We start from the raw sequence: 27,839 nt of genomic DNA, 5'->3' as shown, positions 1-27,839 counted from the left end.
AACATATAACAGCTGATTTTGACATTTCTTATCAAAACTATGTAGAATGATAATAATGACTATTTTCTTACACGATAATGATAATTATAAATAAAGAACTAGAAAAGCTTTTTTTTATACAATCATCAATACAAAACAACACGAAACTAATTTCCCTGTGGGCCAAGTCAAAAGTTATCATTTATTTAGCTTATCGTTAAGAAAAAGAGAAAATTTCCAGCAATAAAAAGTAAGTTAAAGAGAATGTGAACGACATGGAGTGAGTAAATAATTGCGTGTGCCTTCATATTGTTTTTATAAAGGGGCATTTCACTTTGAAACGACCCTGACAGCAGAAGGCTCTTTTATCATATTTTATTAATACAATTTTAATTGTCACACTAAAATTTTTCTGCTAAATTTGTAGTGTTTTTAACGCGTTTATTAAACAACATCACAAAAAGAACTATGGCCACTGCTAGCAATACAGAATTGGAATCTTTTGTTAAGAATAGCAAGAAGATTGTAGGAGCTGCTTTAAATTATATGTACGTTATAAGATTTATTTTAATATTTTATATTATACTAATTTTATTCTAATTTTCAGGGATATTGTTAGGGAAAGAAATGTCCCTGTACCAGAATTGCCTTTGATGTTTTTAAAACCCACCACTTCTTTGGTACAAGAAGGTCAAGATATTGTGGTAAGTATTAAAGCTAGAATAAAAATTTAGTTTTTTTGTATTTATTTTTTCTTTCTATTTCCAGATACCCAAAGTTTTTACTAAGGTAGCCTATGAAGTTGAATTGGGTGTTATTATAGGCAAACATTGTAAAAATGTTTCCAAAGCTGAGGCCTTAAATTATGTTGGTGGCTATTGTTTGGCTTTAGATATGACTGCTCAGTGTGCATTGGGTGAGGCTCGTGCTAAAGGACATCCTTGGTCTTTGGGCAAAGGTTTTGATACTTCTACACCAGTATCTCGTTTTATTAAACTTGAAGATATCAAAGATCCTCACAATGTCGACTTATGGCTTAAACTTAATGGGGAATACAAACAAAAGGGCAATACTTCGGATTTAATTTTCAAAGTTGACGATCTTATTTCGTATACCTCACAATTTATGACTCTGGAACCAAATGATATTATTTTGACTGGTACACCCAATGGTTCGTTGCCCATTAAGGGAGGAGATGTCATTGAATGTGGCATGGGTGATATGATTAAAATGACTTTCAATTGTAAAGATGAATAATGATGAGAAACGGGAATGTGCATTATTAAAATAGTTTAAAAAATAATAATAAAATATTTTGTATAAAAATATGATCAAATTAAATTTGTTGTTTTAGAGCTTTTAAATGTTCAATGCTTTTCATAATGGCCAACATTTCATTTTGTATATTAGCACTTTCTATAGCCAAATCCACTGATTTCTTAAATTGTTCTGCCGCATTACGCAAAGACATGGAAGGCAAGATGGTAAACCAGTGCATGGGTTCCAAATAACCCTCGTTCTTATCTACTTTGTGACGTAGCAAACTTTTCTTGCAGCCCGCTACAGTTTCCTCATTTGCCTCCTCTGTTACTAGACACAAAGCCTTACAGTCTTCACTGTTTTCGGTGGGAATTTGTGCCACACTTATAGTTTGAGAGCCTTGATTATAACGTGTTTTGGCCAGTAACAACTGTCCGGCATTGGCTAGTTAGTGAAATTTTGTTGAAGTTATTAAAAAGCCTTAAATTCTTAGCAAAGTATTATTCTTACTTGTTTTTTCAATATTAACTCGACAGTTTGTTTGTTGTTCTATTAAATTTAACAATTCCAAATACAGGGAATCCAGTAAATTGTTTACGTCATTTAAATTAGTCGGCATTATTATTTATTTTTAAATTGTTTAATTAAATGAACAGAAATTATTTTTATTAAAGTTGTCAACTTTTTTCCTAAAAATGGAATCTATAAACACAGCTGTTAATCATATGACTTTAGGAAGTGTTCTGAGCTTGTTTACCTTTTGTTTTTAAAGATAACCAACACTAGTTAATGCGTATATTCACCACACCCTGGTAATAATTAGAAAATATTTTTTTTGTTTTATCTTCTTTCTTGTCTTTAAAATGAAATTCTTAATTATTGTTTTAAATTTTTTAGTCGAAATAAGTAAATGGATTCTTTAAAGTTTATACTAACACGGATTTTTTGGAAATTCGAATTTTTAGGGGGTTAAAAAGTAACTTTGATAACCTCATATCTCCTAAACTAAAACAGCTACAACCAACATTAAATAGTTATCGTTGTTCATTAAAACAATAAACGGAAGGATGTATTGTACTTTATTTGAAATTCGGCCCTATTGTAAAAGGGCAAATTTTTTTTGTTTTTTGTATTGAGGTTTTAAGATTATTGTTATTTACCTGCTGAGTATATTAACTCAGGATCTAAAATGTAACGAAATTTAATAAGAACTGGCAACGAAACTCTTTAATTTGACTTTTTCACCACACCTTGTTATTAGAACACTTACCAACACTGAAAAAGGTTAAATCTTAATTGACATTTATCTCGACGTGTAGTTTTTTAAGTGTGTTTACTATTTTAATATTTGTTTAACAAATTATTACAAAACTTTAAATAAATAAAAAATGGATAAAAACATTACATTTATATAAGAGTTACAAGTAAAAAACTTAAAAATAATCTAATTTAAAACGTAGGAAAAAGAGGGTAAGTACCTATAGTAACCCCCCGACAAAAAAAAAACAAAACTAAGAACAATAACAACAAACAAGCTAAACAAATCAATGAGAAAATTGGGCCCCAGAGTAGATTACAAAAAAAAAATAATTAGCAAAAAATATTTTTGGTGTAGTATAGAGAGTCTTTGTTATTAGATTAGAGGAAAAAGTGAATAAAGTGAAAGCTAAAAGAAAAATGCCAAGAAAAAAGTTGAATTTAAAAGTTTGAAAAGTTGAAATTGAAATACACGTGATATTGTGTGAAAATTAAGGGTTTTGGTTTATTTTTTAAATTCAAGAATGAAAACTGACTCAACTACTAATTCAGTAGCAACAATAAAACCAATTACAACATCAACAGCAGCGGTGGCAGCAACAGTAACCACATCAACGATGAATCCCTCATTGCTGAGACAACGTCATACTAATACGGTTAGTTAAAGAATAAGATTTACACTAAAATAGTTGTTGACTTATAGCTGTGTCTCAGATTTCATTTATTACGCCAAACTAATCGTCTTGCAGTTGGATACAACAAAACATTAGCATTAAAAACATTGTTAAGATCATAGTCATCATTATTTTTAATAAAAATAATACATATTGCTGCTAGTTTTTGTTTAAATAATTGACTAATATACATTAAGTATATGTTTTAATAGGGCTCATTGATTTGTCGTGTGTTTTGTGACTAAACTAAACTTTAGTGTATGAAAGTTTTTTTTTATAAATAAATTTTACATTTCACAGTCATCGTTATTGTGGAGTATTTGATAAAAAGAAAACATCAAGATTATAATTTAATATTTTAGCAATTCATGTGTTTTTTCATGCATTATTTAATATTTTTTATTAGTAATATAAACAGTACAACCTGTTGTACGATACTTGTTTAATTCTATTAAACATTTACTATTTAACATGTTTGTTTTTATTTTCTATACAAGTTTTTGCCTAAAAAAGTTACTGATTAGGATTCAGCAGTATTTGTTTAAATGTCGTGAGAAGAATGTAAAACAGTGAGTGGCTATTAGGAAATATTAAAGCGAATTATTTAATTTATTTTTAATAAAACATTTAGTAGGAAAAATCGAACTCAATTTCTGAAGAAAAATCTATCTGTCTATCTATCTATATATCATCTATCTATCTATCTATGTATCTATCTATGTATCTATCTATGTATCTATCTATCTATCTATCTATCTATCTATCTATCTATCTATCTATCTATCTATCTATCTATCTATCTATCTATCTATCTATCTATCTATCTATCTATCTATCTATCTATCTATCTATCTATCTATCTATCTATCTATCTATCTATCTATCTATCTATATATCTTTCTATCTATCTATCTATCTATCTATCTATCTATCTATCTATCTATATATCTATAAGTCTGCCTATCAAAATTATCACTTTTCCAAAATATGTATTTCATTTCGAACAATTTACTAACACGTCTTACTGTATGAGTTTGTCGTTGTAAAATCCCTTGTCTCATAAAAAGTTTTTTTACTGACGTTACTGTTTTTGCAAAAACCCACATACAATAGCACTCTACTATCTTATCGCGCTAACCATTATACTGTATCCATATACATACTTGATTTAAATTAAACAAACTGTTTTTTCTTTTGTTTTATCACACAACAGAACCTGGAGCAGCAGCAGCATTCTCAACATCAAAGTAAACAGACTGCTGCTGAACTTGGAGCAGACAGTATGTTTAATAATTCCCTAGACAAAGACGACGAAGAAGACACACTCTATAGAAAACACAATATTCTACATAGTCGTCTTACTACACATTTACAAGAGCGGCAAAATAATTACAACAAAAACTTCGATACGTATCCCCCCAAAAGAAATTACGCCAAGAAATCAACGCAAAATAATCCATCATCATTATCAACGAGTAATATTTTACAAACCACAACAACACTGAGACGAGCAATGTACACTGGAAGATCGTTTACGAAACGTTCAGCGAAAAGAAGTTTTAGTGAGAGTTCAGCAGAGAAATTACATCGTTATACGACAAGCGATAGTAGTACTAGTCAAGAGGAGGAAGAGGATGAAATAATGATGAGTACAGCGGATAAACGTAAAATGACTCGTAGAAGTTTAAGTAGTGGACTTCAGCATCATCATAGTAAATATCAACATCATCAAATGCCACAACGCAATCAAAGAATATCGCAAAGTTTAGATGCAGAAGATGATGGTGGTAGAGCTTTTGGTTGTTCACCAATATTTGGCAAACATTCAGAGTATGTCAGTGATTTGATTGATATTGGTATCAGAGTTATATTGGTTGTTGTTTTTAGGTAAGTTATAACATTTTTAATAAAATTCATTTTGTATATAAATAAGTAAGTAAGTAAGTAAGTAAGTAAGAGTAAGTAAGTAAGTAAGTAAGTAAGTAAGTAAGTAAGTAAGTAAGTAGAAGTAAGTAAGTAAGTAAAGTAAGTAAGTAAGTAAGTAAGTAAGTAAGTAAGTAAGTAAGTAAGTAAGTAAGTAAGTAAGTAAGTAATAAGTAAGTAAGTAAGTAAGTAAGTAAGTAAGTAAGTAAGTAAGTAAGTAAGTAAGTAAGTAAGTATAAGTAAGTAAGTAAGTAAGTAAGTAAGTAAGTAAAGTAAGTAAGTAAGTAAGTAAGTAGTAAGTAAGTAAGTAAGTAAGTAAGTAAGTAAGTAAGTAAGTAAGTAAGTAAGTAAGTAAGTAAGTAAGTAAGTAAGTAAGTACGTAAGTAAGTAAGTAAGTAAGTAAGTAAGTAAGTAAGTAAGTAAGTAAGTAAGTAAGTAAGTAAGTAAGTAAGTAAGTAAGTAAGTAAGTAAGTAAGTAAGTAAGTAAGTAAGTAAGTAAGTAAGTAAGTAAGTAAGGTAAGTAGTAAGTCCGTAAGTAAGTAAGTGTAGTAAGTAAGTAAGTCTGTAAGTAGTAAGTAAGTTTTTAAGTAAGTCTCCTTCACCCAGTCAGTAAGTAAGTAAGCGTAGTAGTAAGTATCGTAAGGAAGTCAAAGAATTTTTTCTCCTTCAACCAGAACAAAACCAAAAAAAAATTGAATGCTCCAACGACCAAATTTACCCCCCTCTTTCTTCTACAGTAAATTGAGAAATTCAAACAGCCTTTACACGCGTCATCCACAAAGAGGAATGTGGATGTATAGAATCCTCGTACCAAAGATTATGTTTCACCTTTATCTCTACTATTGGCCGTTATATTTGGGCCGTTCTTTGTAACATTAATACATCTGGCGTTAACAAAGGATCGACGAGATTTTCGTGCTGCCAGTTGGGCCTGGACTTTAATATTGGGTTTAAATGGTTTGGCCACAAGTCTCTTGAAAATCAGTGTGGGACGTCCCAGGCCAGATTTTTATTATCGTTGTTTTCCCGATGGTGTCATGCAATTGGCACACAATGGAACGGGTGTGGAAAATATGTTGGATTTATTTAATTGTACCGGTAATTTAAGGGAAATAAATGAGGGACGTAAAAGTTTTCCCAGTGGACATTCGTCATGTAAGTTTTTTTTTTTGGAATTAAAAACCAATAATTAAAGAAATTAATTAAATTTTTTAACTTTTAGTTGCCTTCGCCGGTTTTGGTTTTATTACCTACTATGTAGGTGCCAAACTGCATGCCTTTAATCATCGTGGCCGTGGTGAATCTTGGCGTTTGTGTGTTGCTATAACACCTTTAGTGTTGGCAGCTTTAGTAGCTGTTAGTCGTACTTGTGATTATCATCATCATTGGGAAGATGTTACCATTGGCAGTTTGATTGGTTTAGTGGTCTCCTATTATATATATAGACAATATTATCCCTCTATATTTTCACCCCATTGTCATCGTGCTTATCCAAGGGGCTCATATAACACCACTAAAACCTTGCCGGAGCAAACTATTATACCAACACGCAATCGCAGACGTTTACATTCGTATAAACGAGTGCCCAGTGAAGAATGTGGCGAGGCTAGTCTTTTGTGTGAGGCACAAAATGAAGGTTTTTCAGCTGAGACAGATAAAAGGCCATTGATAAGTGAACAGAAAACCGAGAATAAATGGTTTTGAATATTTTACAATGCACAAGTAAACTACAAACATACAGTTGTAGTTAATTGTATTTTGTAACATTATTAGTTAATTAATATTTTGTTAATTTATACTACTATTTCTACTAAATATCTTGAATCAGTTAATTGCATATTCAGCTGGCTGTATTTTTCTATTTATATAAATATTTCTATGTATTATTTTAATCTATCTTTATTAGTTTTAAGTAATATTTTTTAAGCACTTTTGTAGCAAAAACAAAAACAATTACTCCTTATATCTGCTCATCTATTATTGAGTTAAGGATCAATTGAATTACACCAAAAGCAAGAAGCTAAATTACACAGCTATGACATTTAATGTCCTTGTGAATTTATAGTCAGTCTAGTTAAATTTAGTTTATTAATTAAAAAGCTACAAAACAAAAATTATCATCATTTTATTATTTATACAAAGATATTATATATAATAATAAAAATAGAAAGAATAAATGAAATAACTTGTCAATTGCAAGAGATAATAATGCGTTTTTTTTCCTTAACAGAGTGATGAAACATTCATTCTACAATTTTAATGACCTATAGATAACTAATGAATTAATTAAACCATCCAACAAATGGTGAAAAAGTTACTAATCTCATCCATAACATATGCAGTATATTTTGTTCACGTTGTTAAATAACTTACACCTAAAAATAGGCAATGTTGAGTGAAAATAATAATGACCATTTATGATCACTCAAATTCTAAAAGAAAATAACATGATTTACAATAAAAACACATGTTTATGGTGATATTTTCCAATGAATCACGATGTCACTTGAGGAAAGTGGCAAAAGAAGAGGTAGAATCTTGTTTTAACAAAGTTACAGACGATTTCAAGTTGTTGACCAAAAAATCTATCTTTGAAGAAAAATATCGATTTCTAAGAGAAACTATGAGTGATCACGAATCAAGCTTCTTTTTCACTTGTAATGTGTTGAAACGAAATTACAGAAGATTTTAAGTTTTCGACAAAAAAAAAAATGATTTCTTTAAGAAAAATTACTGATTTTTAAGGAAAATATTAGTGATCACTAATCAAGGTCTGTTTTTTCAAGTTTTCCACCAAATAATATATATTTTTGAAGTGATCTCAAAACGATCTTGTTTTTTCAATTTAAACGCATTAGGAAAAATTATCGATTTTAAGGTAAAACATTATTGATTAAAAATCAAGCTTCTTTTTCAATTTAATCGTGTTTTAACGACTGTAACAGTCAATTTTAAATTTTTACCAAAAAATCTATTTTTGAAAAATAATATCGATTTTTAAGGGAAAACATGAAAGATCATGAATCAAGTTTCTTTTCCAATTTAAACGTGTTTTAACGAAGTTACATCTGATTTTAACTTTTCCTCGATTTTTAAAGGAAACCATCAAATTCAACAACAAAAATCGAATTGTTAATAAAAATCTAAAATCAATTTTTAAAAAAATATAGTAAAATCATTATACTTTAATGTATATAAATTATGTTTCTTTTAAAACCTTATAAATCTTATCGTTTTCATATTTTAGTGCATCTTATCAACAAATAAGAAATTATTATTTCTACAGAATAAAACAAATAATAATGTATTGAAAATAAATTTTAATCAAAAAAGGGTTCTTTTTATCGAGAACAAATATTTATTTTACTATTTTCTATTCATTATTAATCTAATGTCCGAAATTAATATTGAACTTTTTTTAAAAAAGAAAAGTAAGATAAGAAAAGGGTTAAATATACGATAGACAGTGACGTGGTACTTGGAGTATGATGGGTTAAGGGGTTGAGCTTTTTAAAGGAAGTTGTAAAAATTTAAAGAATTATTTAAAAACATTCTAATAAATATATACACTTTAAAAAACTTTTGAACCTGTAATGCCACGTAAGCAAATTTTATTAAACCTCACGATCATTAAACTATAAAATGTCACAATGTGATTTTTTTCTAATTCTTATTCTTACAATATAATCGTAAATTTAACTTGCATTTCCAATCATATCTATTAGTTTCGTTTGTGGGACACTTTAACTTTATGGCGATTACTATTTTTTTTTATATTTAGTTATAATACAATTTACTCGACGGACTCCAACGATAATTTTGATATTGAAATCAAATATTTTTATTTCCAAGTAATAAATATGTAATCAGGTACAAACTTACTGTACATGTGTTGGTACATACATACATATGTATCGATGAAAACGTTTTATATTCGAAAAAGAAAAATGATAGAGTTAAAAAATTGGCTGGTTGTGTTTTTTCTTTTGGCTGATAACGATAAGACGACGACGATACTTATCGAATCTAGGCATACAATATAGTTAAACTACTTTAAATTTTTATTCTATTTCGTTTAAGTATTTACACATTATTACTATTTTCCCATATATATTTTTCTCAAGACGAAGTCAATGTGTTATCAGTGAACAAATAGCGTAAAATAGCGATCGTAAGTTAGATGACTATTTCGATTTTAGGGGACAAAAAAAAAAAAAAAACCATGTGCACTCGTAAGGTAGGAACTACCTGTCGAAGAAAAACAACAAATAAATTATTAGTTCGATATGATCGGAGTTAAGAACATGAAAACATTTTGAGAAAGGGTGTACTAAAGAAGAATTGGAGTTATAGTTCCATAATTTAAGATCCATGCCAATCCAAGAACCATGATCCACCATAATATTTATAAATTTATATGTGAAACCTTAAACAGATTATATTAGATAATTCAGAAGCTTTATATAGATAGATGTAGATGGATAGATAGATAGATAGATAGATAGATAGATAGATAGATAGATAGATAGATAGATAGATAGATAGATAGATAGATAGATAGATAGATAGATAGATAGATATATATATATATAGATAGATAGATAGATAGATAGATAGATAGATAGATAGATAGATAGATAGATAGATAGATAGATAGATAGATAGATAGATAGATAGATAGATAGATAGATAGATAGATAGATAAATAGATAGATAGATACATAGACACATAGATAGATAGATACATAGACACATATATAGATAGATACATAGACACATAGATAGATAGATAGATAGATAGATAGATAGATAGATAGATAGATAGATAGATAGATAGATAGATAGATAGATAGATAGATAGATAGATAGATAGATAGATAGATAGATAGATAGATAGATAGATAGATGATAATAGATAGATAGATAGATAGATAGATAGATAGATAGATAGATAGATAGATAGATAGATAGATAGATAGATAGATAGATAGATAGATAGATAGATAGATAGATAGATAGATAGATAATAGATAGATAGATAGATAGATAGATAGATAGATAGATAGATAGATAGATAGATAGATAGATAGATAGATAGATAGATAGATAGATAGATAGATAATAGATAGATAGATAGATAGATAGATAGATAGATAGATAGATAGATAGATAGATAGATAGATAGATAGATAGATAGATAGATAGATAGATAGATAGATAGATAGATAGATAGATAGATAGATAGATAGATAGATAGATAGATAGATAGATAGATAGATAGATAGATAGATAGATAGATAGATAGATAGATAGATAGATAGATAGATAGATAGATAGATAGATAGGTAGATAGATAGATAGATAGATACATAGACACATAGACACATAGATAGATACATAGACACATAGATAGATAGATATATAGATGGATAAATAGATAGATAGATAGATAGATAGATAGATAGATAGATAGATAGATAGATAGATAGATAGATACATAGACACATAGATAGATAGATATATAGATGGATAAATAGATAGATAGATAGATAGATAGATAGATAGATAGATAGATAGATAGATAGATAGATAGATAGATAGATAGATAGATAGATAGATAGATAGATAGATAGATACATAGACACATAGATAGATACATAGACACATAGATAGATAGATAGATAGATAGATAGATAGATAGATAGATAGATAGATAGATAGATAGATAGATAGATAGATACATAGACACATAGATAGATAGATATATAGATGGATAAATAGATAGATAGATAGATAGATAGATAGATAGATAGATAGATAGATAGATAGATAGATAGATAGATAGATACATAGATATATAGAATGAAAGATAATACTTGACCACATGCTTCGCATCAAGAATATATACTATTGTCGTTGTTGGGGTTCCCGGTCATTGTATAAAAGGTTCCTATATTGCCCTGTTAAGATACAGGTTTACTAGATTGGTTGGTACATTATTGAACTTTATGTCGGAAGTATAAAATTTTAATATTCGAAATCAAATTCTTTTCTACACGCCTTTACAACTTAACCAACAGGTCACCTATTCTGGTGATCTAGACGACTGCTGTGTCTATTCGAAATAAATCCTTTGTATAACTCAAGTAGCGAAAAGATATATCTCATGATTGGAGGTCTACTGGAGATGTTGATGAGATCAATATACTTAGAATTTTATTTATAGTGTAGAGAAAGATCACTCTGATCAGTCAATCGTGTAAAGGACAAAGTAACGATCACACAAATTTGTTAATTTTTTTTTTTATAAAAATTCGAAAATTGCGTGTAAATTGTTAATAAAAGAATTTACAGGAATTATAATGAGAAGCTGTGATCACTCAAATTTTACGCTGAATATCGGTTTATTATTGGTAATTAAAGAATTCAAATAGCAAAAATAATATAACTTATAAACGTATAAAGTATCATTGGACGATCATTTTATATTAAACATAATATTAATGTTAACAGAAGTATAATAAGGAGCAACTACTAATATCTTGTTTATCTTTCGCTCATAGATTAATAAAAGAATATATTAATATGAAAGAGTCTGTATGTAGAACATGTAGGATGGAATCTTTCATAAAGAAATGAAAATTACAATATGATCTAACCAAGAACTAAACAACAATGACCAAAAAATAGATGTAAATGGTCTTACGGGATTTACTAAGTCCAGTACTTAATATTTTTATAAAATTATAGTTTTAAAGACTAAATTAGACTGGTAATTAGAAATTTCCTAAATTTCTAAAAAACAGCAAAAGTACCTGGAAATCTTAAGCAACACTTCCTAACAAAAATACACTATTATATATTTACTTCAACCCTTGATCTACTTTTTATCTCGCGTAAATACGAAGACAGTTAGTTAGATACTAGTAGTCGTGTTTTTTCTAAAACCCTTTAACGAAACACTTAAACAACAACAAACAACAAAACGAGAAACCAAGAAAATTGTTATCTATTGGTCAGTAGATTAAACAAGAAAAACAAATAACCGTAAAGTTATGATTTCTTTCACGTTTCGTAAATAAAAGTGTCAAAAAAATTTATAAAAAAAAACAATGTTGATTATTATCAATTGATAATAAATACGAATAAATAAATAAAAACGACGAAACCGAAGTAAAAGGAAAAAATGCAATACGCAACCACCGTTCGGTGTAAATACTCGACATAGAAAGCCATAAGTAACAGTTTAATAAACCTACATATCTTTGTATTTCAACACAAACAAACAAACAAAACATCGGAGAACCAAACGATATAGAACATTGACGATATCAGGGAATATAAAATATAAAAATATAGATAACGGTTAACATATAAAAGCAATATCAGTAAAATGATTTGTCATCATTAGGTAATCGAACTACAAAGAGTGTACAACACCATCATATTTATAACGATTTTTAAAATTTGTGACAAAATTTTTGAAATAAAAAAAGAATTATTAAAATTTGTTAAAAAAAAAAATATGAAAAATCTTATTAACTAAAAAAGGAGTTAAATTTTATTTAATAAAAAAATAACTTGTGCAAGTGTGTGAATTGAATTTGTTAAAAAAAAAAAACTTTAAACTTTGATGTTACAGGGCGAGTAGAGTAGGGGGCTCCTCACATGTCTTTTATCAAATAAAATAAATTTGCTATTTGTGAGATTCTTCTATTCTACTTTCAACATGCATCAACAATCATCAAAAAATTCCTCAGAGTACAACAAAAAAGTGTGTTTTTGAGTGTCATTTGTTTGAAATACAATTGTATTTAAATTAACTTTTTTTCTAAAATGTTATCTTACAGTGTTCTCTTTTCCGAAAGTGTTTGCAAAAAGAGCTTAATAAATCGTTGTCTATTAGTGGGAGCAACGTATGGGGATCACTTGTGTGAGTCAAGCCATGTGATTTTGTAATAGGGGGTGGGGATTTGTCAGGCTGTTAAAGTTGTGTAGAATATATTGATGTTTGAATGACTACAAAATTTGCGGGAATTATTTATTCAGGTGCGAAATGTAATTCTTTTATAATTGAAAATGGGATTTAGATTATGTAATTAAATAATAATCCTGGTTGATTACGATATTGTCCACTTAACTAGCAATTGGTAATGATCGAAACTTTTACAACTTAGGTCAGTTTTTCAGACTGTTAGAAAAAACTTGTTGATTTTTACGTTAATTCTTTTGTAAATCTGGTAGAAGTTTAACTTAACTTTCGAATTCAGGCCCTTCTTTTTAAATACTTTCGTTTTATGAAAGTAATTTTCCTTAAGTATTGTAAAATTTTAAAATAACCAAATTGTTTTCAAAATGTATTGTAATTTAACTAAACTAAAGAGGCTTTGAAAAATTTAGGGACTAAATTTAAACTTTTTTTCATTAGTTGGGTTAAAAATTTATAATATTTTTTTATGATTTTATTAAAATTAAACAAACACTAACATTATATATAATGCATATCAAAGGCATATCTTCTCTATTTATAGCTATAACATCCGAAATATTCAAAATTCTAAAAAAATCATGGGGTTTGTCGGAATTTTTCTGATATCTCCGTTATTTATGAATCGATTATGCTGATTTTCAATAGCAAATCTCTCGAAAGCATATCTGATGAATTATTAAAAATTTGGATCTCGAAGTTAACCAGGGTCTTCAGAAATGTTTACAGTTAGGTAGCTGTATAACAAAAACAATTGCCTGTGGTTCTTTAGATGTTTGTTGCACAAAAGTTTTTGACGACACTTAAATATTACACTTTGAATACTGCTGCCGATGCTCTATAATAGAACGCTGCAAGAGTTCTATAATACTCAATTTTCCATTCCTACTCTAATCCGAACAAGTACGTCAGCTACATCAAGGAACGCTGCCTCAAGAACAAAGAAAGAGCAACAGGGTTGAAGTCGGCAAGTGTAAATACCTCAATAAACACTTCATGAGAAATCACATTAATAAAATCATTATTTTTCTGATAATTTTAGAGAAATCTACTACCACGTAAGAAGGATTATAAAAATTACACGCCTTTTAATAAAGAATGTTTAAAATTTAACAAGTTTTCGTTGCACATAATAAGATCGTTTTTTATAATTAATAAGAAACATTTTGAATTAAAATAACAAAATTAATAAGCTTACCTTGCTATTAAACCGCCACAAATTTATGAATCTCCTTTTCTATACTTGTAACTCGTTAACTTTTTATTTATACATACATTTTGCTAATTAAACTAAAACGCTGCAATTGTTATTACTTTTAAAAACATTTTTGTTTATTTAAACTATTTTTTATTAGCACTATTATTGAAATTTATATATTATAATAGCAATTTTATAACACCCACCCACATGCTGGTTTTAGAAGCCACTAAGAAAACAATAACAACGTTTAGCAATTATTTATTTTGTTTACATCATTACAGCAGTGTGAGTGAAAAAGAGACAAACAGAAAGTCATAAAGTGAGGTTTTCTTTTAAAAACACCGTTACTTTATGGTAAACAATAAATAAGTGTTGCTAACCATAGAAAATAGAAAACAGCTTAAAATCTCTAAAAATCTGTAGTAATCACACAATGTTATAATTCAAATTAAAAATACAATAAAATTAAGTTGAAATGTAGAATAATTAAGTTAAAAATAGAAAATTATAATTGTAATATTTCATTAACCATTTTTATAATAAAAAACTAAAAATGATAATAAAATATAAGTATAAAAAGTATATTTTTATATTGTCACATTTCCTTTGAATTATTTTTCAAAAAAATGACTTTTTAATCTAAAAAAATAACTACAAATAAATTTATGTATTTTTTTTTTAACTATTGATGAGCTCATTTATTTACTATGATTATATAAAAAATACAAAATTTATGAACTTAGTACTTAAAGAAAAAAAAAAAGAAAAAACAATAACTTGTGTGGAGACTTTATAATCTTATCAAAATGAAAAGTTTTCAAGTGCTATAATAAAATAACCTGACAAATAATTCCATTAAACGACAAAAAATTTATTACATCACTTTTACATAGAAATTACACGTAATGGTTAGAAAGACTCGTTTATATAAAAATCAGAATTTTTGTTATATACCAACTGCTAAGAACTTTTTTGTTTTTTTATTTAAAATCTTATCTTGCTTTTACTTAAGCATATTTTTTTCTATATCGATTTTGAAAATGTTATTTTTGTATTGGTTTTATGCATATTGACTACTCATTTTTTATAAAAGTTGTATTTTTTATAAATTATCTTTATATACAAGGTATTTTTTTTATAAGATTATTAAATGCCATGAGGTTTTCTCGTTATCTTTTCGGTCAGTTATTGATTAGTAACTAAGTGTATGTATGTATGTATATAGTGTATGTTCTATTTTTTTAAAGAAATGTACTTAAAAATATTTTTTATAGCCTTGATATTAAAAAATAACAAGTGTCTCATAACTTACCTGTTAATGCAATAAATAATAGTTTTTATGTAGAATTACAGTTTTAAATTAAAAAATAATTTGATTTATTTCTTTATTAGGGTATACTTCTAGGCTTTTTTAATTAATATTTTTTTAATAAATAATTTAAATTTTTAATTTCTAAATTGATTTTTTTTGGGGATTTGTTTTAATATCTGGTGATGTCTTGGCTGAATTTTGGGGATCTATTTGACTCATTTTAAGAAAAAAAAACAGGTAACAATGCTGAATTCAGTTATGTCGAATTATAAATATATTATCACCTAAAACTAACCAAAAATTCAAAATCGATTTTAGTGTTGATTTTGATTAAAAAATGTTAGATATAGCCGTTTGCGTTTTAGGTGACGATATGTAGTATAGAATCATATTTTTCCTAATTAAACCCAAAAACTCTTTTCATTTCTTTTTATATTTTTTCATTTAACAATTAGCTCTTCTTAATTAACGCTAATTGTTAACACTGTTATTTACTAAAGAAATAAACCAGGAAAGTACCGTTAGTTTTAGTGATGCCATACAGTGACAAGTGTTGTCACTAGTGTCAAGTAGTTAAAATTTGTAATTTTTAACTGGGAAAAATACAAAATTTAAAAACTAAGAATTGTAATTTCTGGTTTTATATTTGTTACAGCCTAAACTTGTTTTACTTTTTTACCTTTATAAAAAAATAACTAAAATTAAATAAATCTGAAGCATTATTTCGTTATATAAGTATGTATAGTATATTTTATTTAAAATACATATTTTCGTTTATAATACAAATTACAAATTAAATTTCTATTAATTTTTTTTATTTGTTTTATACAAATGTATACAATGTTGCTAATATTTTTTCGAGATTCACAATTTTTACATAAATTTACTAAACAATTATAAACAAAATATACTTGTAAGGCTTTTAAACACTGTCAGTATACTTTCAATTTAAACATATAATTTTAGTAATTTACCTGGTAAAGTGAATGCCTTAAATGTTTTCTTTTTTTTCTAAATTAAAATATAAACAATATTTACTAAATTATTTATACATAAAATTGATATTTACAAAAACCATTAATTTATTTATTTAATACTTAAATAATAATGGAATATAATAGTTTACAATAAATGTACAAGAAATTAAAGTTTCATTTTTAGGTTTTTCTTTATTAATTTAATAATTATAATATCACAAAAAAGAGGAATTTAATACATAACAAAAAAATTTTCCAAATGCTGCTAGAAAAAAAGCAACATTTTCTTTTTAAAGCAAATTATTAAAAAAACAAAAAGAATAATACATAGATAAATAAATAATTATTAAAAAAACTTGATTTTTAGTTCATAAAGCTGCTTACTGTGTTTTTGTATTTTGTTAGGAAACAAAATTTTTTTAAAAATCATAATAACATTTTATTATATTTAAATAATATTTATTAATTAATAAAAATAATAATAATTATAATGACTAAAATTGGTTACTTGTAATGAGTGTTTTAAATTTTCAATTTGTTACTTTAACTTGTTTATATTTTTTCCCAAAACAAGGCACTTGTTTTAAAGCGGATTTTTTTTCATTTAATTATAGTTTGTGGGATTTGTTATTTTAGCTGCATACATATTGGCAACTTTATATATAAATTCGTATTGTTCCTTGGTTAGTACCGCACTGGCCCGTCCCCTTCTCACATAATAGACAATTTGTGGTATGTCTACTGTACGTTTGGGCGTTTCCAAACTTCTTATTGCTATGTCACAGGCAATTATTGTGCCTGTACGTCCAGTACCTGGAGAGCAGTGAATAGTTAAGGGACTAAAAGTATATAAAAAACAAAAATTTGAAACATACAACATATAGAATAAGAAGAGTTTTAGATAGATAAAGTTTAAACAAACACTAGGACAATTACAGGAAATATAAGGGGAAGAAATAGTGTTATGTTAAATTGTAAACTTACAGGAATTTTAATAAAAACTTTTTAGAGTTTTCTTATTCTCTGTAGAATCACATTTCTATAGACTAATGTTACAATTTTTCTATTATTTCATTATGTATTTCAGAGTATTTCATCTTATATAAACGCTAATTGGCATCACTGTTATTAAAGAAATAAAAACGAAAATACCGTTAATTTTAGTGATGCCAGAGAATGACAAGTATTACCAATAGCACAGTGCTGCCAATTTTTCATTATTATCCTTCAGATCATGTTACAAAAACCGCTAGAAACTTTCAAATTTATCTTCTATTCTCGCTATAGGCTGGCTAGACTATATACTGAACTATAGACTAGTCTTTAGACTAAACTATAGACTAGACTAGTTGGTAAATTTTGTTGTTAAAAGTTCTTCATATAAATGTTCGGAAATAGAATCAATATTGTTTAATTTAGTGAAACTCTGCTTTTCCATTAAAAAGTATTCTCATAAATTAAAATTTATATGGTATTAAATATTTGTAATAATTTTTCGACTTACCCCTGATTTCTAGCAGTCTTTTTAATAGGCACCATCGATATATTACCATTAATTTCACCCGTACTACCATTAGCACTGCTGCCATTCGAATTGGGAGACATAGTTGAACCATTATTGGATACCGTGCCCTCTTCAGCTGATTTGAGGGTAGCCATAGAGGATTTCTCCTTATCCTCATTGGCCTGTTCAATGGCATAACTAATAAGAGATGATCTCGCTTCCAAAAGCATAGCAATAATGGGAGCTTCTTCTGCCGGCACGCCCACTTCGGGCCATTTATACCAATAATGCGTCAACTCTCGACTGGCATTTTCATTAACATTTTTCAGCAGTATTGTCGAAATGGCATATTTATCTTTAACCTCACGATTTTGTAATGTTATTTGGAAGTCACCAAAGCTGGAGTGATTATCCAGCGTCACCGAGGGCGGTAGATATTCAGCACATTTCTCAACACCATTTTCTATAAGATCGGTGGCTTGGATGATAACACGTGACTGTTGTTCCCAAATCATGCGCCAGAAATCTTCAACGGTAGATTCTAGGGGTGCTTGGCAGGCTATGTAATAGTTGGGAGAATCTTTGGGACCCTGTAGAAAATAAAAAATGGTATTTGATTTTATTCTTTTTTTGTTAGATGAAGTAATCTTCATGTTAAGTTTTAATAGAAGTGGGTTTCAATTGCGTAAATTTTATTCTTTTAATCTTTATATGGTTAAAATAATTAATAATATATATTTGATGATTAATAAACAATATAAAAATACCTGTTTTTTATAAATTTATTATGTGTTTTCATAAAAAAACTTAATTTGTGTTATATCAAAATACGAGGGTTGTTTCAAAATAAAAAACTTTATGCTTCGGAACGTTTAAACTAGTTAAAGATTTCATGAAGAAATTTTGGAGAGAGAAACGCTATAGTAAGTGAAAGAAGAGAAGTGATTTATCAGGCTTCGATTCCGGGACATTTATCATTCTCAAAGGCAGTTTAAGGAATTTTAGCGAATTTTCCAATAGAATCAAAATTGAATTTAAAAAAAAAATAAAACTATAGAGATCGAACTCTTTGCCGAGTATCGTTCGTGAAAAAGTTCAATGGAGTTAAAATCGAAGAATTTTTAATATTAACTGTTTAAATTGAAAGATTTTTATAAAATAAGTGAATTGCTATGAGGTTTCTTCAATTCGCGAGTGAATTTTTAATCTACGGTTCGAGAATAGCTAACGTTTACAGTTGCTGTTTATGAAAGGTTCTCGAATATTCCGATAGAAATATAATTATACTTCTTAAATTTAAACTAAAGTTAATTTCACTCGAATGCAAAATATAAGCAAAACCGAGTTCTTTATTTTAAAATAACATACTACCAAATGTGGAATACACTACTCAATATTTTTTTGAATATATTTTTGGGGAATGTTCGCGAACATATCAAAAGAGTAAAAATTTAATATTTTATAATACTAATGATGGGAATTGCAAAATGTTTTTCAAAAGTTTTTGACATAAAAAATACTTTTAATGTTTTTTGGGAAATATTCGCGAAAAATTCAATAGAGTTGAAGAAATCGTAGATTTGTTTGATATTAATGATGGAAATTACAAAATTTTCTCATAAACTTTTTGAATATTTTCACAAATCTAAGGTACGATTGACTCTAGACTATAGATTATTTTTTTCAAGGAATATTCGCGAAAAATTCCATCAACTTTGTTATAATTATTCTAGAGATATGAAAAGTCTTATTAAATTTGTTTAAATATTTCAAAATTACTGATTTATTTTCAATCTAAGAGTGACCTCGTATAAATAAGATATTGTACATAATCCTTTATAAATATTAACAATATCAAATCAAAATGAGAATCATACAAAAAAACGAAAATAAAAGTTACTGCACCCATTAAATGAATTAAATATTTTAAACAAAACAAAAACAAACAAATCATCTCAGAACATTGAAACCAAAAAAAGTTTTTACTCCAACGTTATTAGAGTCAAATGACAATGAGAGCTGCATAAATACAAACAAATAAAAACCTGACGACAACTGACAGACAATTTTACTAAATGATTCATAATAAATAATAAAACAAACAAAAGAGAAAAGAGAAAAATTGCTCGTCTCAGTTCGATTTTCAATTTAAAAAATAATTCTTATCTGGTTTATAAAATAGAGACAAAAACACCAAGTTAGTTAGACAGACAGAAAGAAAGAAATACAAACGGACAGACATACAAAATAAACACTATTAAAGTGTTTATTGTTTTTATTTATAGTATTCAAAATGAAATTGTTATTGTGTAAAAATAAATATTTGAAAGTTGCTAGTTGCTCTTGATAATTACACACTCATATACACTTAAATATTGCACACATACGCTTTATGCATATAATTTATATTTCTAAATCTAGACTCGCACTTTAACCACAAATTTATTATTACAACAATAAAAATAGAAAAAATATGTAAGAAAGCAAAAAAAATACTATTTATTAAAATGAATTAAAAAGGTTAAGTTTGAACACAACAATATGAACGAATGCATATTTGTAGCAAAAGCCAAACGCACAAACCATAACTTAGCCATGTACACTACACCATCAAGTTTGTTTACATTTTGTGTTTACTTTATTTGTTTTGTTTTTCTTTATTACTTTTATTATCTTCTATCATTTTAGTGTATTTAAATAAGGCTCCTCTCTACTATCATGATGATCATGATCATCATTCACCATGTTTAATCATGATTAATGTTATTTGATTACATGATCCGAGTAATTACGCTTTTGTCTTTCTTTCCCAGATTCAGAAAGCATAAACTAGTACATTGAAGAAATTTAAGTTTTACTTTAACCGCATTTGTTTTTTATTTAATTTGTTTAAATTTTGAGGGGGTGTTTAGTAATTTCTTTCTTTCTTAAATTATAAAATATTATTAAACTTACTGTGACATAATTGGCGTTGATATATTCCGTTTTTTCATCATCGTTAAGACGCTGCAATATGACACGCGTTTCAGGAAGCGGCAATACATTCGCATATCTGTAGATGAAAAGTGAAAGAGAGATGAAAAGATTAGTAATCGCAAAATTTTGTGAGAAAGAATTTTATTTGAATTTGTTTTAATAATTTATTAGGGCATAAGTAAAATATGAAAATGTTTAGAGTGATTAAAAATATTTAATTTTAAAATTTTTTATATCAAATGACCGATGATTCACTCTTTTCGATTCGAAAACGACTAAATCTTTTAATAATTTCTTAGAGAAACTTTTGGGAAAGAATCGCTCTAAAAAGAGGGTGTATTTTTAAGCTTCGGATAGAGTTAAAATAGAAGATTTTTTGATTCTCGAATGTTTTGTCACGAAATGATCGCGCCAAATCTAAAGAATATAAATGTAGATTTCGTATATTTTTTTCGAGGAATGTTGGCGAAAGGTTTAAAAGAGTTAAACTGGTTTTTTTTTTTTAATAATGTACGCGAAAATATTCAATAGAGTAAATTCATTCTCGAATGTTTTGTCGAGAGATGATGGCACAAATCAAAAGAAGCCATTTTCAAAATTTCATAAATGTTTAAGAAAGTTTTATATAATTTTGTTCTTTTGAGAACGTCTAAATATTTTCTTTCGACAACCTTCGGGAAAATTCGCTGTAGAAAGTGTAGAAAAACAGGGGTTGATTCTGGGATATTTATCATTCCCAATTGTTGTTAGAGGGATGTTCATGAATATTTCTAGAGTCAAAAATCCATTGTCATTGAGACCTTATTAGGAGCCTTGAGATCAGGTGATAAAGTTCAATGTTTCGAAATCTAATACTTGGATTCTTTTCAAAGCTGAAAAGCGATGAATAAAGCATGGAAAACGGTAAACTATTTGACAATTCTTTTCTTTCGAGAACGTCTAAATATTTTCTTGAGGAAACCTTCGAGAAAGGAAGTGTAGAAAACAGCGGTTGATTCTGGGACATTTATCATTCCGAATTGCTGTTAAAGGAACGTTCGTGAATATTTCTAGAGTCAATAATCCATTGTCTTTGGGACCTTAATAAGAGCAGAGAATTAGGAGCATTGCGATCAGGTAATAAAGTTCAATGTTTCAAAATCTAATACTTTGATTCTTTTCAAAGTTGAACAATCTAAGGGGATTTATAGTTCTTCTGGTGGTAATGGAGAGAAGTTCTGTCTAGAACAGGAGTTGGAGTTATTGTTCCAAGGTCTCTTTAATTGGATTTTGCAGCGTGGATCAAATTGTTCTCTCTTTTTGAAATAAACATTTCGTGATTATGATAAACTTATTATAAAGCTTCGTTTGAAGTTTCAATGGATTGATGTTCCAATGAGTTTTTCTAAATTTTCGATTTTTATTTCATCGGCAGTAACCAATTTAAATCTTAAACGTTTCGGATCAAAAGAAATTGTGCAATATAATACTTCCGATCGGATTTTATAAGAATCTCAGAACTTCTTAATATTCCTTTTGAGGTTATTCAATGATATTCTATATTTAATTAATAAAAATATGACGAACTTTTCATATTAATTCCATTTTTTTAATAAAACAACTGTTCTTTTTTTTAAACGAATCAGTTAAAGAAATTCCCAGAAATCTTTTGTTTTCATCACAATTTCAATGTTATTCAACTCCTGTATTGTAAGTGAAAACTGAACATGTTCTTTGGAATGTTCCGAAAGTTCAGTTCACTTGAAGTAATTGATTTCTTTGGAAACACTTGTTCAAATATAATTCACTTACAAAATTTCAGAGAAAATTTTGTGAAAAATTTTAAAATTAAGAGAGTTTCAAAATCTAAATAATTTTTCCAAACTTACCTATTCTTATCCTCACAGCCTGGCGGTACTTCATCCAATCTCGAAGTTATTTGTGGTACATCACGGAATTCCTCAAATATACGCAATTTCTCCTGAGCAAATTTCGCCAATTCATGTACACCCATGGGATTATGACGCAGCGAGGGATCATCGAATGCTAAATTGCCATAAGTACGTTTGGAGGAACGTAAAGCACTACTCTTACGCATACTACCACCCACCGAGGCGTTGTCTATGGTAAATTCATCCATGCTAACCGGACGACAACGATTGGGATAGGAATTTTGCTTTTGACGTTTACGCATGAGATAAAGGAAGCCCACCAGCAAAATGAGCGCAATAACACCTATAACACTTACTGTTATGGCAATGATGACATTAACATCAGTTTCACCGGAAGCTTCCGAATTTTTGGGATACATATTACCACTATTGCCACCCATAATGGAAGTGAGTGTGGGTAGGGATTTGCCAATATCAGCGGTTTCTATAATTTTTGTAGAGGGTGTGGTGGTATCGGGTATCATTTCTGTGATATACGAGGTGCTGGAGGAGGGATATGTGGTGGTGGAGGAGGATGATGATGTTGATGATTCTTCTTCTTCAGTTTCCGTTAATAATTGTTGTGTTGTTGTTTGTATTAACTCAGTGGTGGTACTGTGTATCACATTGTAAATCTCTTCCACTTTCGTTGTTATAGCCGAAGGCAATGTTGAGGTTGTCGTCGTCGTTGTGGTTGTTGAAGATGCTAGTGGTGTTGGTGTCGGAGACGTTGTCGTCGTTGTTGTTGTTGAGATTGTGGTGGGAGAGTAAGTTTGTGTTGTTGTATCATCTAATAAACTTATAAAGGTCTCTTCATCTTTGGCCGCTGTTACTGACATTATTGTGCTAGTTGTTGTTGTCATGTTGCTGCTGTTTGTTGTTGTATCTATATTTGCATCTTTTTCTTGAGAAGTTAAAACTTCCTTTATGTTGCTTTCCTGCTTTGCAGTTGTCGTTGCAATTACGTTTTCTTCTGTGCTACTAGTTGTAGTTGCTGTTGTTGTTGTAGTGGATGCCAAGTTTTCATTCGGCTTTGTTTCAATAACAACAACAGGTGTTTTGTTGGTTTCTGTAGTAGTAGTTGTTGTTGTATCTGTTGTTATTGTTGTTGCTGTTTCAGTTTCAATTTCCTTTCTCTCTAATTCTTCGTTTGTGGCGACAGGTGCTGATGACCCAATTGTGGTTTCATCCTCTAGTTTAGGGGTTGTTGTCTCTAGATTGTTTACGTCTTTAGAGGATGACGTAGTTGTTTCTATTGAAGACGTTAGAGTATTTTCTGTTTCTGTTGATTTAGCTGCTAATATGGTGGTCGTTTCAAATTCTCTGCTTTCCGCTAAATGCGTTTCAATTGTTTTCGTAGAATTATTGTCGTCTAATTCAACTTTTGTTGTTGTTATTGATTGTTTTTGTTGCGGCGGCTCGTTGTTAGTCGTTAAATTTGTTTGAATTTCGTTGCCATTTTGGTCAACTTCCTGTTCAAAATTAGGGGCTTTCGTAGAGGTAGTAGTAGAGGAGGTTATTGCCAAAATATTTGGCCTAAATGTGGTAATAGGTAAAACGGTTGTTGTTGTTGTTGTTTCAATATTTATATATTGATTTTTAGCTGTAATATTCTCGTTATTTTCAAATTCCTCGTGTAAAGCGGTTGACACCGTCACTGTTGTTGTTTGTGTGGAAAAATTAGTTTCATTTAAATTTACGTTATTATAATTATTATTATTTGTTGTTGTTGTTTCTGGGATTTGTTGAATGGCGTCGTTATTTAACGATGCGTTTTGTTTGCTAGTCTCTAGCGTACTAACTGTTGTTGTCTCACTGGAAATTTGCTCAACTGTTGTGGTGATATCAGCAACAACAGCTGTTGCTTCAGTCGTTGACGCCAACGTCTCGGCTGTCGTCGTCTCCAGGTCTAAGTTTTTTATATTTCCAGCTGCTATCGTACTATCATCATTATCATCATCATTATTATTATTATTATTTAAGTCTTTTTGCTTTTGTTTTAAAGTCAAGTTTATTTCATTTAAATTTGGTTCAATGTTCAGCGTTGCATTCAAGGGGTGGTTGTCCACTAATGCAGCATTATTATTAGTTGTTGTTTTTGATGTTGTGGCCACGTCTAGAGTTTCCGTTACCATTTCCAAATGATTATTCATATTTTCTTCAATTTTCTTATCTATCTCAGGGCTTTTATCAGTTTCATTGTTGTTTTTATCATTCGCCAGAGATAAGATTGTTTCTAAAGTAGTAACTGAGATTGTTTCTGGTGCCAGGGTAACCTCTTCTTCTCTAACCTGTAGTCTTAACTCAGTTGTTGTTTCTTCAAAAGGTTTAGAGGTTGTTGTAATACTTTGCTTTATCCTTTCATTTGTATCTAAATGATTTTCTTCTCTTTCTTTTTCCATTTCCTTTTCCTCATTCCTGGTTGTTGTGGACAATTCCTTATCCATCATTATTTGTGACCAATCTAGTAAATTCTTTTCACTATTACTACTCATTGTTAATGAGGAATTGTGTAGCTGTAGCAGATTTTCCTTGAACTCCTGGCTGTGATTATGCGCCGGCGCTGTTTCCAAGGTAACTTCGGCTTTGGGTAGGGATTTCATGGCTGCCAAAGACCATACCTCAGCATTGTTGGGTAAATTTAACTGTTGGGCATTTGTGGAATTGTCATTTATAAATTTGCCTGTCTTTCCTTTAAGATTTACGGACACATCCTCTATTTGCTGTTTTACATTACCTTGAACTACTTCTTGCTCTTTATTGAGATTTATCGCGGGCCTAAAGGTGGTTATAGCTAGAATATCTTCTTTATTTTCTTGTGAATTGAAGGTAGTAGTTTCTTCTTCCTCTTTATTAAACATAGATCTAGCATATTCCTTTTTATTACCCTCAAATATTAATAAATCTGATTCATTTTTCAATGTCTCTAAAGTGCTGGTTTCCGGGGTGGTTTGCGGCAGTTCATTTGCTTTAATTAACACTTCCCGATCTAAGCCATCTTGTATATTATTTGTTAGCTGTTCTTTTGTGTTCTCTTCGCCCATAAAAGGACTTAAAGTGGTCATTTCTAAAACCTCCAAACTTTCCGTAACCTCAGCTACTGAAGTGGAAGTTTCTGTCACCATTTTAACAGTTGTTGTCTCTACGGGTCCTATGCTTTTGCTGTCCTCCTGGTGTTTGCTATTATCTAAACTATTAGATTTTGCAATTTCCTTCACATTTTCCTCGGTGGAGGTTTCCAAGGGAATTAATTTAACTTTAACCTGTGACTCATTATGGTTGTTATTTATTGCAGCAGATTTTTCCTTAAATTCCTCTACTAAAACATTTTTATTTAATTCCTTGCTATTTTCTATACTATTTTCCCCATGGGATTCCAAAACTTTGGACTTTTTAGTGGTTGTTTCAGTTCTCAACTCTGTTAAGATTCTGCTGGGAGGCTGAGGCTTTTCATGTTCAAATTTTAAACTATTTTCATAGGATTTAGCTTCCGATTCCCCTTCATCCTTAGCACCTTCCTCTTGCACCAAAGTTTGCTCCTTTAACTGGGGTATTTTATCTATTTTAATATCATTACTGGTAAATTCTGTGGAGGTTTTGGTGGCCTCTTCCAAATTTTGTTCTTTAGTTTCCAATTGCTTTATAATTTCTTTAATATCTTGCAGATTATTTTGTGTTCCAGTATTATTTTTCAATAAAACATTTTGTTCTTCTAAATCCTTAACATTTCCTTCAGTTTTTTCTTCTTCTTCCACTTCTTCTTTTTTATTTAAATTAATAATTTTATCTTCCTCCTCTAAGAGTTTTTTGGCTTCATTTATTAAAATTTCATTGTTGGTTAATTCCTTGGAGGTTTCTTTGGAAGCAAAATTCATGCCCTCCACCGATTGCAGTTTAGTTGTGCTGACAACTTCACTTGCATTATTTAAAGCCGTTAAAATGGTGGGTTGTGCTGCAGTGTCTAAAACAAAGTTGCCAGATTCGTTTACAGCAGTGTTGTCACGTTTTTTTATTACTGCTGCTTGATTGTTGTTTATCGAAAAGCATATAATTAAAATGGCTAACCACCAGCCCGAGCTAAGGGCCTTGACTCTTGTTTTAAACAGCAACATTTTGTTAAAAAAAAACTTTAAATCCAAATGAAAATTATAGCTCGTTTCTTTCTAACATTAAACTTTTCAAATTTCCCGCCTTAATTTAAAATTTTCAAATCTTTTCCTACTGTTAGTAACAAAATTGTTTGTTGGTTATTATTTTTACACAAATATTATTCAATGTCTTCGTTTCTCTTTCCTCTTAAGCTGCTTTAATTGTTCACTTATTATTTCATTATCTCTTTCGTTGATTAACTTGTTCGCCTGGAAATTTGTGGACATTCCATGTTCTTAATTTAGCGTTTGGTATTCATTTCAAAACACCTTTGAATACATGTTGACCATATCGGTGGTAAATTTTGGTGTCAGGTTTATTGGAATGTGTTTTTTGGAAAATCTACAAGAAAAGAACAACAATATGAAAATTTAATTAAAGGGCCTTTTTGTTATATTTTGTTAGAAATATTTAAAAGTATCTTATCGTTTAAAATTTAGAATTGTATCTAATCATTTGGCATTGACATCAGTTGTTTTTATTATATAGTTTTTCATTATCATATTACCTTATCTTAAATTATTATTTTTTGTAATTATTGCGGGCATAATGCCCTTATTAAGTTTTCTTTTAAAGGTTTTTGAACTGTTGATTTCTAAATGTATGGAGGCCATTTTCAAAATAGTCATAAATATGTATGCGAAAGTTAGATTTCAATATATTTTTCATTAATTTTCTAAAAAATTTCTCAATATTGAAAATTTTCTAAAAAATTAATTCAATATGGAAT

The 27,839-nt window shown here is 28.8% G+C and overlaps 4 protein-coding genes across 5 annotated transcripts; 2 read left to right on the top strand and 2 right to left on the bottom strand.

Moving 5' to 3' along the window:
- Positions 1-21: 21 nt before the first annotated feature.
- On the top strand, positions 22-1,320 carry LOC119613690 (acylpyruvase FAHD1, mitochondrial). 2 transcript variants are annotated; one of them, XM_037969714.1, is made up of 4 exons: positions 22-229; positions 407-527; positions 587-683; positions 748-1,320. In XM_037969714.1, coding segments are annotated over exons 1-4 (708 nt in total). In that variant the 5' UTR covers positions 22-228; the 3' UTR covers positions 1,237-1,320. The 2 variants fall into 2 exon arrangements, with proteins under 2 accessions (XP_037825642.1, XP_037825643.1); XM_037969715.1 differs by lacking the exon at positions 22-229 and having other exon boundaries at positions 252-527.
- On the bottom strand, positions 1,059-1,980 carry LOC119613691. The gene is made up of 2 exons (XM_037969716.1): positions 1,750-1,980; positions 1,059-1,683 (listed from the first exon to the last, which is right to left on the bottom strand). The coding sequence occupies exons 1-2, from the start codon at positions 1,856-1,858 to the stop codon at positions 1,316-1,318; spliced, it is 477 nt and encodes a 158-aa protein (XP_037825644.1). The 5' UTR covers positions 1,859-1,980; the 3' UTR covers positions 1,059-1,315.
- A 552-nt stretch (positions 1,981-2,532) lies between these two features.
- On the top strand, positions 2,533-7,207 carry LOC119613693. Its single transcript, XM_037969720.1, is given in 7 exon segments — positions 2,533-2,709; positions 3,020-3,152; positions 4,384-5,057; positions 5,192-5,199; positions 5,840-5,891; positions 5,893-6,248; positions 6,316-7,207. Coding segments are annotated over 6 exon segments (1,704 nt in total). The 5' UTR covers positions 2,533-2,709; position 3,020; the 3' UTR covers positions 6,798-7,207.
- A 9,162-nt stretch (positions 7,208-16,369) lies between these two features.
- Positions 16,370-27,467, bottom strand: LOC119613689 (serine-rich adhesin for platelets-like). Its single transcript, XM_037969712.1, has 4 exons — positions 22,919-27,467; positions 21,030-21,126; positions 18,075-18,664; positions 16,370-17,409 (listed from the first exon to the last, which is right to left on the bottom strand). The coding sequence occupies exons 1-4, from the start codon at positions 27,070-27,072 to the stop codon at positions 17,175-17,177; spliced, it is 5,076 nt and encodes a 1,691-aa protein (XP_037825640.1). The 5' UTR covers positions 27,073-27,467; the 3' UTR covers positions 16,370-17,174.
- Between the last annotated feature and the right edge of the window lie 372 nt (positions 27,468-27,839).

The sequence above is a fragment of the Lucilia sericata genome, unplaced genomic scaffold, assembly GCF_015586225.1.
Source record: "Lucilia sericata isolate MDLA Ls3-8-SP2 unplaced genomic scaffold, ASM1558622v1 Contig002246F_arrow, whole genome shotgun sequence".
Lineage (NCBI taxonomy): Eukaryota > Metazoa > Arthropoda > Insecta > Diptera > Calliphoridae > Lucilia > Lucilia sericata.
This window is presented reverse-complemented; position numbering and strand designations above follow the sequence as displayed.

Excerpts from the sequence above, each read along its gene's own strand:
- LOC119613690 (XM_037969714.1), top strand. Across the intron at positions 528-586 it reads GGAGCTGCTTTAAATTATAT|GGATATTGTTAGGGAAAGAA; the intron begins GTACGTTATAAG and ends TCTAATTTTCAG. Across the intron at positions 684-747 it reads AAGAAGGTCAAGATATTGTG|ATACCCAAAGTTTTTACTAA; the intron begins GTAAGTATTAAA and ends TTCTATTTCCAG.
- LOC119613691 (XM_037969716.1), bottom strand. The coding sequence starts at position 1,858 with ATGCCGACTAATTTAAATGACGTAAACAATTTACTGGATTCCCTGTAT. Across the intron at positions 1,684-1,749 it reads AGTTAATATTGAAAAAACAA|CCAATGCCGGACAGTTGTTA; the intron begins GTAAGAATAATA and ends TTCACTAACTAG.
- LOC119613689 (XM_037969712.1), bottom strand. The coding sequence starts at position 27,072 with ATGTTGCTGTTTAAAACAAGAGTCAAGGCCCTTAGCTCGGGCTGGTGG. Across the intron at positions 21,127-22,918 it reads GGCTGTGAGGATAAGAATAG|ATATGCGAATGTATTGCCGC; the intron begins GTAAGTTTGGAA and ends TTTCATCTACAG. Across the intron at positions 17,410-18,074 it reads AAGACTGCTAGAAATCAGGG|TCCCTTAACTATTCACTGCT; the intron begins GTAAGTCGAAAA and ends ATATACTTTTAG.